The sequence below is a fragment of the Aegilops tauschii genome, chromosome 4, assembly GCF_002575655.3.
Source record: "Aegilops tauschii subsp. strangulata cultivar AL8/78 chromosome 4, Aet v6.0, whole genome shotgun sequence".
Classification (NCBI taxonomy): domain Eukaryota; kingdom Viridiplantae; phylum Streptophyta; class Magnoliopsida; order Poales; family Poaceae; genus Aegilops; species Aegilops tauschii.
In genome coordinates this window covers 510,526,840-510,544,681 of record NC_053038.3, presented here as the reverse complement: position 1 = coordinate 510,544,681, position 17,842 = coordinate 510,526,840, and the positions used below count along the sequence as shown (strand labels likewise).

At 47.6% G+C, this 17,842-nt stretch overlaps 1 protein-coding gene across 2 annotated transcripts; it reads right to left on the bottom strand.

Moving 5' to 3' along the window:
* Window positions 1-1,795: 1,795 nt before the first annotated feature.
* On the bottom strand, window positions 1,796-13,006 carry LOC109735070 (uncharacterized). 2 transcript variants are annotated; one of them, XM_073497168.1, is made up of 3 exons: window positions 12,085-12,488; window positions 9,250-9,318; window positions 1,796-2,230 (listed from the first exon to the last, which is right to left on the bottom strand). In XM_073497168.1, the coding sequence occupies exons 1-3, from the start codon at window positions 12,251-12,253 to the stop codon at window positions 2,175-2,177; spliced, it is 294 nt and encodes a 97-aa protein (XP_073353269.1). In that variant the 5' UTR covers window positions 12,254-12,488; the 3' UTR covers window positions 1,796-2,174. The 2 variants fall into 2 exon arrangements, 1 of the variants encoding a protein (XP_073353269.1); XR_012182671.1 differs by lacking the exon at window positions 9,250-9,318 and having other exon boundaries at window positions 12,085-13,006.
* Window positions 13,007-17,842: the final 4,836 nt, after the last annotated feature.

Sequence of the window (17,842 nt, the reverse complement as noted above, 5' to 3'; positions counted from 1 at the left end):
TTGAACCTCCTGAGTCGGCCGTAGATCGAGTCTTGTCCAGTAACCCCCATACTTGCTTTGTACTACCACTTGTCCCTGCCATAGGTAGGGTACGGTTCAGTAAGTTGTCAACCCCTTTCTAGCACACACCGTACAGAGAGGCCGTGATGAGGGTCCCATGGCCATGGATTAAAGCCAGTCATCCGGTCAGGGGGCATGGGTGTTTCGGTTGCAGCCGAAGGGGTAGCTCCCCTAGTTTGCGCGCGGTATAAATTTTGTGATCCCATGCTACGTCGAGGTTATAGCCTCCCCACTTAGAGTTTCGCTTGACAGGTGTCGTGGGTGATTCCAGACACCGGTAAGTTAAGCTGGTGTGTGCAGGTCAGGCGTGTTTTCAATTAAAAGACCGTAGACGGAATTAGTCCCGATGGACTAAAGAAATCCGTTACCCGTGGGTAAAGAGTACACCCTCTGCAGAGACTATACATCTATTCGAATAGCCGTGTCCATGGTTAAGGACTACAGTCTGGGATGGGTCAAGTGTCGGTCTTAGTGTCGGTCTTCGGAGGAAAAAATCTGTTAAACCAGAACTTGGATCGTGACTGTGACTTGTGACGATTATGATTACTATTATTATGGACTAACCATTTACATTATTTGAATTATTGAGTATCACTGGGACGGTTCTACCTCCTGGATACCCACTGCAACTGTTCTATTATAAGCCCTTTATGTGGTGTCGCATAGACGCCCGACTGTGGCATGCCTGCTATTTTCTTTATATTATAAGCCCTTTATGCGGTGTCGCTCAGACGCCCGACTGCGGCATGCTTGTTATTTATTTATCCTTTATAAGCCTTTTATGTGGTGTCGCTCAGACGCCCGACTGCGGCATGCTTGTTATTTATTTATCCTTTATAAGCCCTTTATGTGGTGTCGCTCAGACGCCCGACTGCGGCATGCTTGTTATTTATTTATCCTTTATAAGCCCTTTATGTGGTGTCCCTCAGACGCCCGACTGCGGCATGCTTGTTATTTATTTATCCTTTATAAGCCCTTTATATGGTGTCGCTCAGACGCCCGACTGCGGCATGCTTGTTATTTAATTATTCTTTATAAGCCCTTTATGAGGTGTCGCTCAGATGCCCGACTGCGGCATTGTTATTTAATTATTCTTTATAAGCCCTTTATTTGCACCCTTTTCGAGGAGTCATTTCAGACACTCGGTCACTACACTCTATTTCTATATTGCATATTCATATTTTACCCGGATGCGTACATCATGGATTTCGTATATTTCGTGACAGACGTTATGGTCATAGAATATTTTCGGAGCATGATTACCCCTTGTTATATTATACCCGTGTTCTAAATGTTTGTGAGTACATTCAAACGTACTCACTGGCTTGTCCCTGGCTATTGTCTTGGCCAGATTTCTTGCGTGGAGAGAAGCGTTACGACGACAGCCCCGGAACCCATGTAAGGGTGATAGCAGCCTCGCGAAGATAGGAGTTATCCTGGTCAGCTGTTCTTGTGGGACTACAGCGAGAGGGACGCCTCGCGAGCCGGGCTTTGGATGGAGTCCCATAGACGCAGATGAACCACAAACCGCTTCCGCCATCAACCACTAGAAACCAAGTGTTGTACTCCTAGGCCACAATAGTCTTGTACTTCATATTTTGTACTTTGCTTGGAATTCTTGTATCAAGTTGGTGCCTCATCAGCTAACAGTAATCCTGGGGCTGGTGAGCACAAAGGCCGTTTTCTGGGAAATTAATATCCCAAAAACTGGTCCTGACAGACTTGTCACGACCGGTTTTCCAATAAAAATATTTATTGAGAGACCGATCCCTTTTACGGACCAGTAAGAAGAATTCCTTCTCACTGGTAGACAATATCTTGATCATAGAAGAAAAACCAGGAGTACTAGATATAATACAAGGTTGAGCGGAGACTGCTCAACAATTTATTACAAGCACGCCAATAATACATAAAGGCGGATAGGGTGGCATAACTACTAACTCACGATAAAAGCGGTGGTGGATATATCACAGTGAAGTGGGTGACATGACTCCTGAAACTAACAGCTCTTCGAGCGTCGGAGTGAGGCTCGAGGATACTTATTGTGGTTGGCGGAAGTGTATATAATACAAGTGACCAATATCCAGGGTCGCACGGGACTGACTGGGACTCCTCTAGGCGTCGGACTCACTATCAAACTCTTCATCCATGAGATTGCCTTCGTCAACATCTGGCCAAATCAACAAGCCAGGTGAGTACTATGAAAGTACTCGCAAGACAGTTCGGACATAAGATATAACAAATGTAAACATGATGCATATGAACAGATTAACAATCGCACTCAGACAAAGAGATAATAATGCATGGGAAAATAATAGGGAAGTCGGGCGGTAGTCCTCCCGAAATCCCAAAGTAATACTTAGGGCCAATCGAGTGTCTGAATGACTCCTCGAAAGGATACAAAAGAAATAACAATGCCGCAGTCAGGCGTCAAGGCGACACCACATAAAGGGCTTATAATGCAAAATAAATGACAGTGCGTGCCACAGTCGGACGTCTGAGCGACATCACATAAAGGGCTTATATTGAAAGTAAAAGACAAGAGTGCCACAGTCGGACGTCTGAGCGACATCACATAAAGGGCTTATATTGAAAGTAAATGACAAGAGTGCCACAGTCGGACGTCTGAGCGACATCACATAAAGGGCTTATATTGAAAGTAAATGACAAGAGTGCCACAGTCGGATGTCTGAGCGACATCACCTAAAGGGCTTATATCAAAAGTAAATAACAAGAGTGCCACAGTCGGACGTCTGAGCGACATCACATAAAAGGGCTTATATTTCACAACTTAATAATTCAGTAGCTCATGAATAGGAATCATTGCAAGGGAATATTCAGGTACGAGATAAAATAAAGGTTAGTCCATCCACAGGAATAACAATGCAACCGGCTTTACCACTCAAGCTTGTTCACCGGGGATTTACCACGAGGATTGACATAGATATGGATGTACTGGCCATGGTCCTTGACCATGGACACGATGACTCGGAAGGATTTGACTCTGCAGAGTTTGTACTTTAACCACAGCCCATGGATTTCAGTAGTCACAAGGACTAGTTCCGTTTACGGCGTTTTGAAAGAAACACATCTAACCAGTACACACCCATTCAATATTCCGATGCCAGGAATCACCCTCGGCAACGTTCAAGAAAAACTTTGAGACGGGGAGGCTACAACCTCGCGTAGCATGGGATCAAATTTATATACGCGCGCTCTAAGGGGTGCCCCCCTCTCGGTCCCAACCGGAAACACCCATGCCCCCTGACCGGATGACTGGCTTTAATCCAGGGCCATGGAACCCTCATCCCGGCCCCTCTATTTGGTGTGTACAAGGAAAGAGGTTAACAACTTACTAAACCGTATTCTTTGCAGAAAACATGTGGTAGCACGAAAGGGAAAGAACGGTAACGTGGCTCAGTCCACGTTAACGTCGGGGTTTATCGGATGACGAAGACTGGCATGCTACAACAATACCATCTTACTACCTTTCATGTCACCACATGATCATATCATCTCTCATCAAAGATCATGGTAATTTCGGAACACACGGATAGTTGCCTTGCATGCAACGTAATACTCACCGATGCTCTTATGCCATGCACAAACCATTCAAGCAAACATGCAAAACATCTATCATATCAAAGGTTCAAACATGCTTGCCCGGTTCGGAGAAGTCAGAGTCTAGCTCGGCGAAGTTCGCGGCTACGTCACCTCTTCCGGAACCTACGGTATAGCGAAAACGTACACTAACGTGAAAATCATCGCGTGCATAAAATTTGTTTCAAATTTTTTCCAAATAAATACTATAAAAAACTAGACAAAAATACAAGACTGACAGAAAAAGAATCAATAAAAAATCATGTTTTATTAAAAAGTTATAAGGGTTTTAGTCCAGGGACTAATATGTGATGAAACAGAAAAGATCCAGGGACTTAACTGAGAAAACAGAAAACGGTTCGGAAAGAAATGCGCCAGCCCAAAGAGAAAGCGCATTTGCCCGAAGGCGCCAACAGAAAACGGTTCGAGGGGGGAAAAGGAGAGAGGCTGACGGGGGGGGGGGGTCCACCTGTCAGGTTTAAACTCCAATGGAGCTCGCCGGCGCCCGAAGGCTGCGGTGGTCGCCGGCGTCGAACCACGGCGAGGCAGAGAGATCGGAGGGTACCAGGAGTTTCAGGGTGTTCTTCCGCGTCGGTGGGTGGTGGACTTGGTCGTCGAAGAGCACCATGTCGACGGCGACACTTTCTCCGGCGGACGGTGGTTCGGGCGATGGTGGAGAACTCCGGTGGGCGCTGCAAACTACAAATTGAAGCGCGGGTCAGCAGAGTGGATGCATTAGGAAGCTACTGGCAAGAGCTGAGAGGTAGAGGTGCACGCACGGGGGTGAATCGAGCTGGATCCCGTGGTGGGTCGAGGCGGCCGGAGTTGGGGAAGAAGGCTCCCTCGGGGCTCTTCCAGTGGCTTGGCGTGGTATTGGTGGAGTGCAGAGGTGGTGTGGGTTCGAGTTCGGGCTCGGGGCCTCTATTTATAGGCGATCCGAGGGGGTGGCCGTGAACGGGGTAGCTCCGGCGAGCGATTACGGCGAGGCAGGGGTTGAGCAGGGAGTTTAAGTGGCCAGGCAACATCAGGGAGGTTCACTGGTGCCGTTCCCCCGCTAAACCTCGGTCGGGCTTGGCGTAATATGCCGATCCCCGACGGGGCGGCCGTACGGGCACGGCGGCGGCAGAGAGCGCGCTCCGCGCCTAGCAGTTCACGACGAAGGATGGCAGCGCGCACGGGCGAGTGGAGGGCCACGCGGCGGCCTCCGGTGGCTTGGGCGGCGCTGGACGGCGCCGTCCACGCTGCGCCTCTCTCTGGCAGCCGCAAAGCCGCTGCTGCCGTCGCTCACGGGGTGGCGCACCTCCGCCTGCTCGTCGCCGACGCCCGCTAGCCTCCAGACGATCGTGCGGCGCAGGGATAAGAAGGAGGGAGCAGGGAGCAAGGCGCCACCGTGGTACTGGCGAGATCGAGAACGAGCTCTGAAGAAAACGACAGTGGTTACTGAAACTGTTCTCTGAATTTCTGAACATGACAGCAACAGTGCCCTTCAAGTGCTCGACGAAATGATTTGGCATGAAGAAATTTTTTTCTGGAGCTGGGACTTGGTGAGGTGACCTCTCAATGCACCCAGAGGCTGCCTGAATTTTCTCAGATTTTTAGGAGGAGAAAACAATTGAATTTCATCAAAATTGGCAAATCTGGTCCAAACTTGCAGTAAGCACAATTTGAAATATTTGAACTAGAGACCAGTGGATCTTCATGGATCTTGGTTGAGGGCTCTAAGGACTAGCTAGGGAAATTGGTTTGGAGGCAGAACTCAAAGTAGAAAGGGTAGCTCCTTTGTAAATCTCCAAGAGCTAGAGTAGAGGGCAGAAATTATTTTTGATGAGAAATAAATGAAAAAGAATTTATGAGGAGGTTCAAACTGCTGGATTTGAAGTATATCATGATCCAAAGGTGGGGAAAGGCTTTTGGGAGGGGATTTCCACTTGGGTCATGGCAAGAGGGATTTTTGAAAGGGGAAAAGATCACTCCAAATGCCATAGGCTATTTTAAAGATTTTTCAAAGGAAATTTCCCAAATGAAAAGCATTTGGTTTTTTGAGTCTAAATAAGAAGGGAAAACCTCCAAGACCAAAATCAAGTCTTGGGTGAATCCAAAACAAAACACTTGTCATAAAAGAAAATATTTTGAGAGGGAGAGTTCTTCAGAATTTTTTTAAATAACCTCCCTTAAATCAAATAAAAGTTTTGAAAAAGCCAAATAAAAATTTTGGGTGTCACAACACCTACCCCCTTAGGAAAAATCTCGTCCCCGAGATTTCTGCTGATCCTCAAATAGATATGGGTACTCTGCCTGAAGAAAATCTTCTGTTTCCCATGTAGCTTCATCCTCGGTGTGATTGCTCCACTGGACCTTGAAGAATTTAGTTGTTTTCTGACGTGTTCTCCTTTCAGACTCTTCCAATAGCTTTACTGGTCGCTCTTTGTAGGTGAGGTCTGGTTGCACATCAATGCTTTCATGAGATACTTGCTTCTCCGGGCTGTTCACACATTTCCTCAACTGTGAGACATGGAACACGTTGTGGACGTCTAGCAGTTCCTTGGGTAGGTCTAGCTGGTAGGCTACTGTGCCTCTTCGTGCAACTATACAGAAGGGTCCAATAAATCTCGGGGCTAGCTTCCCCTTAATTTTGAACCATTGCAGGCCCCTCATAGGAGACACTCGTAGGTATACGAAATCACCGGGTTCAAAGCTGACCTCACGATGTTTTTGATCGTAATAGCTCTTTTGACGGCTTTGAGCTGCCTTGAGTCTGTCCCTGATCTGTTTAACTTTCTCCTCGGCCTCCTTGAGCATGTCTGGGCCGAAGATACGACTGTCACCTGTCTCTGACCAATTTAGTGGGGTACGACACCTCCTTCCGTACAATGCTTCAAAGGGTGCCATTTGTAAGCTGGCTTGGTAACTGTTGTTGTAAGCAAACTCGGCATATGGCAAACTGTCTTCCCAACTGGATCCATAGGTGAGCACACATGCTCTCAGCATGTCCTCTAGGATTTGGTTCACGCGTTCCGTTTGTCCATCAGTCTGAGGGTGGTACGCTATACTGAATGCTAGTTGAGTGCCCAGAGCTTGTTGTAAGTGATCCCAGAATTTAGAGACAAATTGAGTGCCTCGGTCGGATATTATAGTCTTTGAGACTCCATGCAAACAAACTATACGGGAGAGATAAACCTTGGCTAGCCTTTGAGTGGAGTAGGTCGTCTTCAGGGGAATGAAATGTGCTACCTTGGTTAGCCTATCTGTGATGACCCATATGGCATCATTTCCGCGTTGCGATCGAGGTAGTCCGACGATGAAGTCCATTCCAATTTCATCCCATTTCCATTCTGGTATCCTGTTTGGCTGTAGTAGCCCTGCTGGCTTTTGATGCTCGGCTTTTATGCGTTGACAAGAATCGCAACAAGCAATGAATGCGGCTATATCCCTTTTCATACCGTGCCACCAAAATCTTTCCTGAATGTCTTTGTACATTTTGGTTCCTCCAGGGTGGATCGAGTATGGAGCGGTGTGGCTTTCGGTTAGGATTTGATGCTTGAGTTCCTCAATGTTTGGTACGCAAAGTCTGTCCCCGTACCATAATATTCCTTCATTGCCTGTGACGAACTCTGAAGCCTTGCGAAGGTTCATTTTTCTCTTTATACCTTCGATGCTGGGATGTCCCTGCTGAGCCTTCTTAATTTGTTCCATAAGGGTGGGATGTATCTCCAGATTTGATATGGTGCCCTCAGAGACTAACACCATGTTGAGTCTAGCGAACTCCTGCTGAAACTCAGGCCTCAAGTTTTGTGGACTGTCATTACCCGGGCTGGGGTTCTGACTAAGAGCATCTGCCACTACATTTGCTTTCCCTGGATGGTAGTGAATGCCGACATCATAGTCCTTGACCAATTCCAACCAGCGTTGTTGTCGTAAATTTAGCTTTGGTTGCGTGAAAATATATTTAAGGCTCTTATGGTCCGTATATATTTCACAACGATTTCCCAACAGAAAATGCCTCCACTCCTTGAGTTCATGGATGACGGCTGCTAGCTCCAAGTCATGAGTAGGATAATTTTCCTAATGCTTCCGTAGTTGTCTCGAAGCATACGCGACAACTTTGCCGTCCTGCATTAATACGCATCCGAGGCCCTTCCGGGATGCGTCACAATACACTTCAAAACTCTTGTGTATGTCTGGCACGGTCAAAACTGGTGCTGTTGTTAGTTTCTTCTTGAGTTCTTGGAAGCTTCTCTCGCACGCCTCCGTCCATACAAACTTCTTGTCCTTCTTGAGCAACTGTGTCATTGCTTTTGCCACAGTGGAGAATCCTTCAATAAATCTCCGGTAATATCCAGCCATTCCTAGGAAACTCCGCACATCCGTCACGTTGGCTGGTGGTTTCCAGTCAAGTATGGCTTTGACTTTTTCTGGGTCTACGGCCACACCTTCTTGGGTTAATATATGGCCTAGGAAACCAACTTGCCTTAGCCAAAATTCACACTTGCTAAATTTGGCGTACAATTGATGTTTCCTTAATTCTCCCAAAACAATTCTGAGATGTTCAGCATGCTCTTCTGGTGTCCTTGAATATACTAGAATATCGTCAATGAACACCACAACAAATTTGTCCATGAATTGCATAAACACTTTGTTCATGAGGTGGACGAAATATGCAGGGGCGTTCGTCAGTCCAAACGGCATTACTGTGAACTCATATAATCCGTATCTAGAGGTGAATGCTGTCTTAGGGATATCTTCTGTCCGTACTTTCAATTGATGATATCCCGATCTCAAATCAATTTTTGAGAACACCTTGGCTTGCAGCTTTGACTGGAGTAGGAGCGATGACTCGCACTGTACCGCCTGCCGCACCCGCACTGCCGCCTGTCGCACCCGCGCCATCACCTCAGCGCAGTGCTACGTGCCTGGAGCCTACTAGTACGCCACCTCTGCTTCGAAAGCGTATTTTCCCCGAAGCATTTTCCTTTTTCTGATTTTATTAAAACAGAACTTTAACTAATCTTTGACTGGCTATATCTTTTAAAATAAAACTCCAAATGAGTTGATTCTTTTTCCTACCTTTCTCAAATTTCATCTAGTTTATTTTAAGATTTATTTCAAAAATATTTGGGACAACTTTTTGTACTGTTTTTGAAATGTGTGTTACTTGAATATTTCTCAAAATAGGATTTTGGAGAAAAGGCAACCTTCAAAAAGTGCACCCCCACATGCATACACTTGAAGGCAAGCATTCTGAACCCTGGCATAATATTTTTTTGATGTTGTTGGTACGGTTACAACATCACCTTGACTTGGAGCATACGCTATTTTATGTGACGATAAAAATCATACGCATGAGTGCATAGTGGAGATTTCTTTGCTGTTATAAATGGATGTGCTGGTGATAGTGATCATCCTCATAAGCTTCTCATACATACCGGAAGGAAGTCGGGAAAGTCGCGGCCTTGGGTAGACGCGAGCTTGTCCCTAGTTCCTCGTTGAGACGAGTATGTCCGGTATGGCATGGTGAGGCTTGATGAGTGGTGAGCTTACCTGTTAACGGAAATACTTTTGTTATGATAATCATGCAGAGAATACTTGAACCTCCTGAGTCGGCCGTAGATCGAGTCTTGTCCAGTAACCCCCATACTTGCTTTGTACTACCACTTGTCCCTGCCATAGGTAGAGTACGGTTCAGTAAGTTGTCAACCCCTTTCTAGCACACACCGTACAGAGAGGCCGTGATGAGGGTCCCATGGCCATGGATTAAAGCCAGTCATCCGGTCAGGGGGCATGGGTGTTTCGGTTGTAGCCGAAGGGGTAGCTCGCCTAGTTTGCGCGCGGTATAAATTTTGTGATCCCATGCTACGTCGAGGTTGTAGCCTCCCCACTTAGAGTTTCGCTTGACAGGTGTCGTGGGTGATTCCAGACACCGGTAAGTTAAGCTGGTGTGTGCAGGTCAGGCGTGTTTTCAATTAAAAGACCGTAGACGGAATTAGTCCTGATGGACTAAAGAAATCCGTTACCCGTCGGTAAAGAGTACACCCTCTGCAGAGATTATACATCTATTCGAATAGCCGTGTCCATGGTTAAGGACTACAGTCTGGGATGGGTCAAGTGTCGGTCTTAGTGTCGGTCTTCGGAGGAAAAAAACTGTTAAACCAGAACTTGGATCGTGACTGTGACTTGTGACGATTATGATTACTATTATTATGGACTAACCATTTACATTATTTGAATTATTATCACTGGGACGGTTCTACCTCCTGGATACCCACTGCAACTGTTCTATTATAAGCCCTTTATGTGGTGTCGCATAGACGCCCGACTGTGGCATGCCTGCTATTTTCTTTATATTATAAGCCCTTTATGCGGTGTCGCTCAGACGCCCGACTGCGGCATGCTTGTTATTTATTTATCCTTTATAAGCCCTTTATGTGGTGTCGCTCAGACGCCCGACTGCGGCATGCTTGTTATTTATTTATCCTTTATAAGCCCTTTATGTGGTGTCGCTCAGACGCCCGACTGCGGCATGCTTGTTATTTATTTATCCTTTATAAGCCCTTTATGTGGTGTCCCTCAGACGCCCGACTGCGGCATGCTTGTTATTTAATTATTCTTTATAAGCCCTTTATGTGGTGTCGCTCAGACGCCCGACTGCGGCATTGTTAATTTATTTGCTCCCTTTTCGAGGAGTCATTTCAGACACTCGGTCACTACACTCTATTTCTATATTGCATATTCATATTTTACCCACATGCGTACATCATGGATTTCGTATATTTCGTGACAGACGTTATGGTCATAGAATATTTTCGGAGCATGATTACCCCTTGTTATATTATACCCGTGTTCTAAATGTTTGCGAGTACATTCAAACATACTCACTGGCTTGTCCCTGGCTATTGTCTTGGCCAGATTTCTTGCGTGGAGAGGAGCGTTACGACGACAGCCCCGGAACCCATGTAAGGGTGATAGCAGCCTCGCGAAGATAGGAGTTATCCTGGTCAGCTGTTCTTGTGGGAAATGGAGTCCCATAGACGCAGATAAACCACAAACCGCTTCCGCCATCAACCACTAGAAACCAAGTGTTGTACTCCTAGGCCACAATGGTCTTGTATTTCATATTTTGTACTTTGCTTGGAATTCTTGTATCAAGTTGGTGCCTCATCAGCTAACAGTAATCCTGGGGCTGGTGAGCACAAAGGCCGTTTTCTGGGAAATTAATATCCCGAAAAACCGGTCCTGACAGGCAGCATCGGTCTCGGGGTGTACCGGAGAGAAGAGGGGGAAGAAACAATAAATATAAAACAAACAAAGCATCATAATGCATAACATGGTAAAACGCGGTGCTAGGGGTGAATTAACGCAGTGCTAGGTGATACAGACGAAGAGGGAAAACATCCGGGAATGTAATCCCGGTTCCGGGCCTGTGTCAGACAGATGACCGGAGGGGAAAAGTTCCATGTTTAGATAGATAGAGGCATCTGACAGGTAAACGGACCGCGCATTCGGATTTGTCTCGTCGTTCTGAGCAACTTGCATGTATAAAACTTTTTCATCGAAGTTACAGTTTAATTTTAATTAATTTTCAAAGATTTTAGTATTTTCTGGAATTACTGCTAATTCGAATTAAATAGGGAAATTGCTATGTGTACCCACTGGGTACACACCCAAAGAGGCTGACATGTGGGGCTAGGGGACTGGGTTGACCCAGTCAAAGGTTGACCAGTCAACAGGGCGTATGGCCCACATGCCATAGGCTACACCTAGCCAAATTAATAAAAATTAACCTAATCAAATGGAGCCCACATGTCATCTGCACATTAGGCTAATTGATATACTAATTTAAATCCTAATCTGTACTAGTCAAACAAGGGCCGGCCACACACACCTCTGTGCACACATTACACGCTACACACGGCCATGTACAGGGCCTTGGCGCCCATGGCCAAGATCGCTATCAACAAATGGCAGCAGTAGCTAGTAGCAAGCAGAGCAAAGCAGTAGCGGCAAGCAGCAGGAGCAAATAGCAGCAGCACGCATGCGGGGAGGCGGTAGGCGACGGGGCAGTAGGGGCGAACGGTGCGCCGGCTCGCAGAGGCGTGGCGCGAGGCCCGGACGCGCGGGACGCGGGCGCGGTGAGGAGCAGCGGCAGCGTCGCGGGCGGGGCACAGGCACAGCCATGTGCGGACGGCGAGCGCGCAGGGGAGCGGCAGCGGACGCGGAAGCCAGCAGCAACAGCGTACAACAACAGTGGCTGAGCAGCAGCGGTACGCAGGAGCGGCAGCAGTAGCAGCACGTAAGGAGCAGCAACAGCTTAAAGCACGTACGCACACACGTTCGCGGAAGCTCTCGGGAGCTCGATCTACGGCGAACAATGGGGTAGAAGGGCACAGATCGAAGGGGAAAACGAGGGGAATCGGTCGAGGAGCTCACCCCGGTTCTCGTGGACGAGGTCAGGAGGTCGAGGGCGGCCCGGACGCGTCGCGGTCGTCGACGAGATGCAGCGGTCGTAGGCGAGGGAGACGCGCGGGGACGAGCGTACGGGGCCTCCCTGCTCGATTCGATGCACGTAGGCGAAGGAGACGACGGCGGTGAAGCTCATGGACAACCTCCCAAACGCAGGGGAGCACGGCGGCCACGGGATCGACGAGGGCGCGGTGATGAGATCTCGGGCGCGAGTTCTCGCACACAGAGAGCGAGAGGAAGGGGGGATCTGGGGGAGGAGGTGCTAGGGTTTCTTGGGGAGACGATGAGGGGGGCCTTATCCACCTGGGGAAGCCGCGGGATGACTGGCACGTGGCCATCCCGGCCATGGACGCGCCGCGCCCGTCCACGGAGCCTCGGGTGAACAGAGGGAGAAGGAGGCACCGGGATGGGCTGGGCCTGCACTGTAGCAAGTGGGCTAGAGTGTACAGTGAAGCTTTTAGTTTTATACCTTTCTTTTCTTTTGTTTTCTTTTTCCAGTAGCTTTTGCATTTTCCTTTAGCCACAAATGACTTTGCAAAAATATGCCACTGGCCAAAACAATTTTAAACAATTATTGGGCACTGCCACAAAAAGTTTGGGTCCATCAGGAGTTGTCCAAGCATTTTAGAAAATGAAAAGGACATCTCAAATACTGCTGGACCAGATAATAAATTCCCAGGGGCAATTTGGGAATTCCAAAAAATGTTGGATTCAACATGACAAATATCTAGGAATTATTTTCCATAGGATGAATTATTTTATTTGCATGAAAGAAGAAGCAAATATTTGACATGCAATTTGAATTTGAAGCAGATTTTGGACAAGTGAGGATTAGCAACGGTAATGTGATGACGTGGCACCATTAACAGGGGATTACTGTAGCATGACACTGGGGGTGTTACAGAAGCAGTGGCCTCCACCACGCGATGGAGTAGGCCCTGTGCCATCCATCGTTCCGAGCAACACGGGGAAAGTCTGACGTTGACTCCTGTAATGGACGTCATCGACGGACCCTGGCAACAGCGGCGGCAGCAGGACTTCGATTGATGGATTGACCACTTCTTCGACATGCACAAACACTCGATACAGGTACATCCCTAACGTGGTCCGCGGCGGCCTTGGTGGCGACGAATAGTACAACCCCGGTTCCTGCACCGGTATCTCAACACCAATCACCTTCGATATGGTGGACGTCTTCTTCATCCATGCCATAACCGTCAGAGCCCAGCTGTCTGGAGGAACAAACATACTTACGAGCTCACCTCCAAGGTCGTTGATAAGCTCGTTCATGGACTCGCTGTTCCAAGCACGTCGAGGCATGCCGTGGAAGGTAAGCTTTGTTAAAAAAAATCAAGCTCAGAGGGCACCGAGCCCCATCCTGGGTGCCACCGATCAAAGCTCACCAGCGCGCCATCGCAGAACAAACGCCGGGAAGATTCGAACACACGACTACAGTCGAAAGTTGTCCGGAACCTGGCGAAGAAATCAGCCGGTGGCGGACAGAGTTCGACGAGCAAGTCACTTATTTGGATGCCGTGCGCAATGCCAAGAGCTTTGACAAGGTCGTCCGGCGAGACGGGAGGCCGGTCGCCGTTGATGGTTACCATCAGCACTTTGCCGGCAAACTGGTCGCCAAGCGCCGCCATGCCACTGTTAAGCGACAGCACGCAGCGACTGAAGGCAGGACGGACCTCAGGATCTCCGGCTCGGAGATCCGCTTTGACCGGCGACATGATAGTGCGCTTGAGTACAGGGAGTACAGGAGGGGGATTTGGGGAAACTAGAGTAGGAATCGAGATTCCAGAGGTGGGGGAGGGGCGGGAGACTGGGGATGAAAAGGTAGCATGAATTTCGAGCACGCGCCAATATGCTCTCGGCGCGCAAGCGCACGAAAACACCGGTGGCGCCCACATGTCGGCCTAAGAGTCCTTATTCTTTATTTTTTGGAGAGCCCGGCCTTTTTTCAGGATCTTTTGAGAGCCCGGCCTGAGAGTCATAATTGACCTGTTTGGCATTGCGTTACAACTCGGCCCATATTCAACGACACCTCACTGGCCCAAACAAGTGTACATCATCGAAAAGACACTGAGCTCAAATTATATAACTTGAAAAAGGAGATATACTCTGAACACTGGAGAATGGTGATGCCCTCATTTAGCCCACCAGTAGTTCGAGACAATAAACAGTTTGAAACAACGATATATACAACATTCAAACACTGACTAGTGACTACTACTGACATAAACAGCAAGACATGATAGTTCATAAGAAGTCTTGCTACACCACCAAAACGCACCCATCTGCAGCGCTCAGACTCTCGTGATCCAGACGAGAATGACATTCTAAACAGAAGCAACTATTACATAGTAAGAGTGACATAGACGAGGATGACCAAATGACAAGGAATATGCATAACAAAAGAAAGAACTACCCATCCAGAACCAGCAGCAAAGACAACAAAGTCATTCGAAGAGATGATCCAATACCATCATAATTTGCAGCCCCGCTTCAGCGACCAGTGATCCGGAGACACCAGTACTCCACCCTTTCGATGCAACAACCCAATTACCTATCAACCTGAAGGCTTGAACCACATCACTGCCTGTCGTAATTGAGACATCCAAGGATCAAAGTTAATCCGGATGCCTTTGTCATTCTCACCTTCTTTTGGCTGCAGGCTGTATCGTTGACAATCAGGGGAGTTTGCTCCCGAACTCCTAGGGCTCGCCGTGTAGACACAATTTTCCATAGCAAACAGAGCCTCTCTGCCATCAAGGTCCTTGCCAACGGATCTCCTGGTTAATTGGATAATTGAGTCCGAGAAACAGAGAGTGTGAACCAAGGCTGTTTACCCGCCTCCAACTAAAAAAATCCTAAAGGCCCCAACAAGCTGGTATCCTGCTCATAGACGTAACAGCCACTGTCTGGATACTCACGTATTACACGGTGCTTGTATACAGTGGGGTTTTTGCAATATAACTTTTCCGGCTCATGTGTCCGAATGATCATCAGTCTTTTGCCGTCGTCTGATCGAGCGAGGAACCAGTTGTGCTTCCCTGTGTTTGGCAAAGGTGGTGAGGGCAGTAACTGTAGGGACACTGCATCATATAAAAAAGGACAGGCATTGTTAATGTAAGATCAGCATTGTTCAGAGTATGAGTAGGATAATGCAAGGAACAACATTGATATGTCCCTGTTGGAACTGGGAGGAAAATACAGGGAAATGTATACTGGGTTCGAAAATATAGAAGTGCCATGCATGGTTATACTCATGTTATCTCGCAATCGATTCTTCACAGGAAACTACCATGTCATGCATGTTATGTACTCCCTCCGTTCCCAAATATTTGTCTTTCTAGACATTTCAAATAGACACATCATACGGATGTATGTAGACATATTTTAGAGTGTAGATTCACTCATTTTGCTCCGTATGTAGTCACTTGTTAAAATCTCTAGAAAGACAAATATTTGGGAACGGAGGGAGTAATCATGTTCTGTCCTCACAAACAAATTCTTCAAGGTAACTAACAGACCATGCATTGTTATATACTCGTGTTCTGTGGGCAAAAATTTTGTGAGGATATTATTCTAGCCATTGACTGCTGAAGGGAGAATATAGGTATGTACACATGGTAAGCATTGCAGGATTTCACTACTTCCAAATATAGAGTTCTCCATATGCACATTTACTTCCCTAATGTATGGTTAGATGAAACCAACAGTGTGGTGCATGTTTCTACATCATGAAAATGAGGAAACTAACATGGCCATTGATACACACTCATATTTAGTAGTAGTATATAGATTACTGTAAAATAAGGATAATATCCATATATTCCTAACCGTTTGATTATTCAGGGTACAAATTGGCTGTAATGACATGGTCACAATCGCATGAATTAACTCATTCCAAATATAGCTGATTTACGGCGTCTCTAATACATCGTCATAGTTCTACTCAAATTCTGCTCAAACAGGGATATGCCAATCGTCACAAAAAGTTCAAACAGTGTCATGGCGTCATCATTAACATGAGACGGAAACAACTTACACGCACCGTCCCAGCAATACGTGGTGCCATCTGCTTTGTCGATCGCGTAGATGATGCCATTGTGTTCAATAGCATCAAAGAAGTGTGTATCAGCTTTGATGATGATCCACTGCGAGCCAAGTTGTCTCCAGCTAAAGAAGGCACCGGCGTAAAGATAGGCGAGTCCGCGGTCGAACAAGGCAATTAGCTTGAAGTCTGCGTACTTCGCATGTCGTGTGGGCACTTGGCAGATTACAATCTTCTGCAAAACAAGGTCCGTCCAACTGACGTAGTAATCTAGATGACTTGGACCGCGATGGTAATACTCTATATAATCCAATGGAGGAAGGATAATCTCATGGGAGGTCTGGAAGTTCACGAGCACCAACTTTTTACCGTCTTCTCTGAAGGCAGCCATCCAGTGGGAGTTCATGCCGACCCAGTACATACCTGCCAAGAAGTTTCGGGCGATGGTGATCGGATCGATGTCGAGAGAAATGATGTACGGCGACCCACTACATACCTGCAAAGAAGTTTCGGCTAATGGAGATCGGATTGAAGTCGAGGGGCATCATGCATGCCTCCGTATCATGGTGAGCCAATCTCGCAAGACCAGATAGCAGCAAGCAGGGTGTCTTGAAAAGCTTAGGCCTCGCTTCGACGATGGCCGTGTGCATGTCCCTCGAGCATGCAGCCAGCCGCAGGGCGCTCAACATATCCATACACAAACAACAGTGGTCGAGGATGTCACTGGGGAGATTGCTCCAATCGCGGCTCATATGGATGCTGCGCGGTTCGCGTTCGGCCATGGTGGAGTTTGGAAGGGGGCTTGATTTACGGGGGAGAAGGATGTCGGTGCTGGAGCGGCTAGCGAGGGAATAGTGGTACTGGGGGAGGCGAGTGAGGCGACGGTACACGGGGGCACAGTGAGATGGAGACGGAGACGTAGACAGAGAAGGAGATGGGGATGGAGTGGTGCTATGGGAGAGGAGAGGGAGACGAGGCGAGGCGCCAATGTGTTGTAAAGTGGCGGTGACAGACTGCACAGTGCACAGGGTGAGGCTGACTTTGGTAACCCGAACACGCCGCCTGGACTAGTGTCAGGCGCAGGGTGTTGTCACTTCACTGTGAGGACCGGATGAATAGTAGTTTGACCATCAAGTGTACCACAGTTGTACTACTACTACTACTTCTACTAGTAGGAACATGAGTACTCCAGTATTGTATAGCGGAAATAGGTCTCCCGTGCTAGCATGCCTGTTCACTTCATCGTTCAGGTATCATACATATTGCGAGCAGAACCAAATTCTCGTGCATGCCCAATCAACGCCCTGCCGCGATGCATGCAGTGGTTGTTCTGGTGCATCAAGGACGGCATGCAGATCGTTCCACACTTGAGAAGAGGAAAAATGGAAAGGTAGAACGCGGCAGCAGAGGAAGAGAACGCTGGCTAACGAGGCTGGGAGGGGATCGAGTAGGAAGTTAATGCTCCACGCCTAAAGGTTTTGGGAAAACCTGATTTTCATAAGGTGACTTATACTCACCTAAACGGAGGGAGTATTCCTTAACCAGAGAATGTTGTGTCTCCCACTCACGCGCTCAAAAAAAAAAACTATGACACATTTTTTTATCTGTTTGCATAGGTCCCACCTATCAGGAAGGATGGGCACGTACACGAACAGGTATGACTCA

What these genes read in the sequence shown, in the direction of transcription:
- LOC109735070 (XM_073497168.1), bottom strand. Translation starts at nt 12,253, where the DNA reads ATGAGCTTCACCGCCGTCGTCTCCTTCGCCTACGTGCATCGAATCGAG. An exon ending in CCTCGTCCACGAGAACCGGG is followed by an intron (nt 9,319 to 12,084) that starts GTGAGCTCCTCG and finishes TACCTATGGCAG; the next exon opens with GGACAAGTGGTAGTACAAAG. An exon ending in ATCTACGGCCGACTCAGGAG is followed by an intron (nt 2,231 to 9,249) that starts GTTCAAGTATTC and finishes TGATTTGGCCAG; the next exon opens with ATGTTGACGAAGGCAATCTC.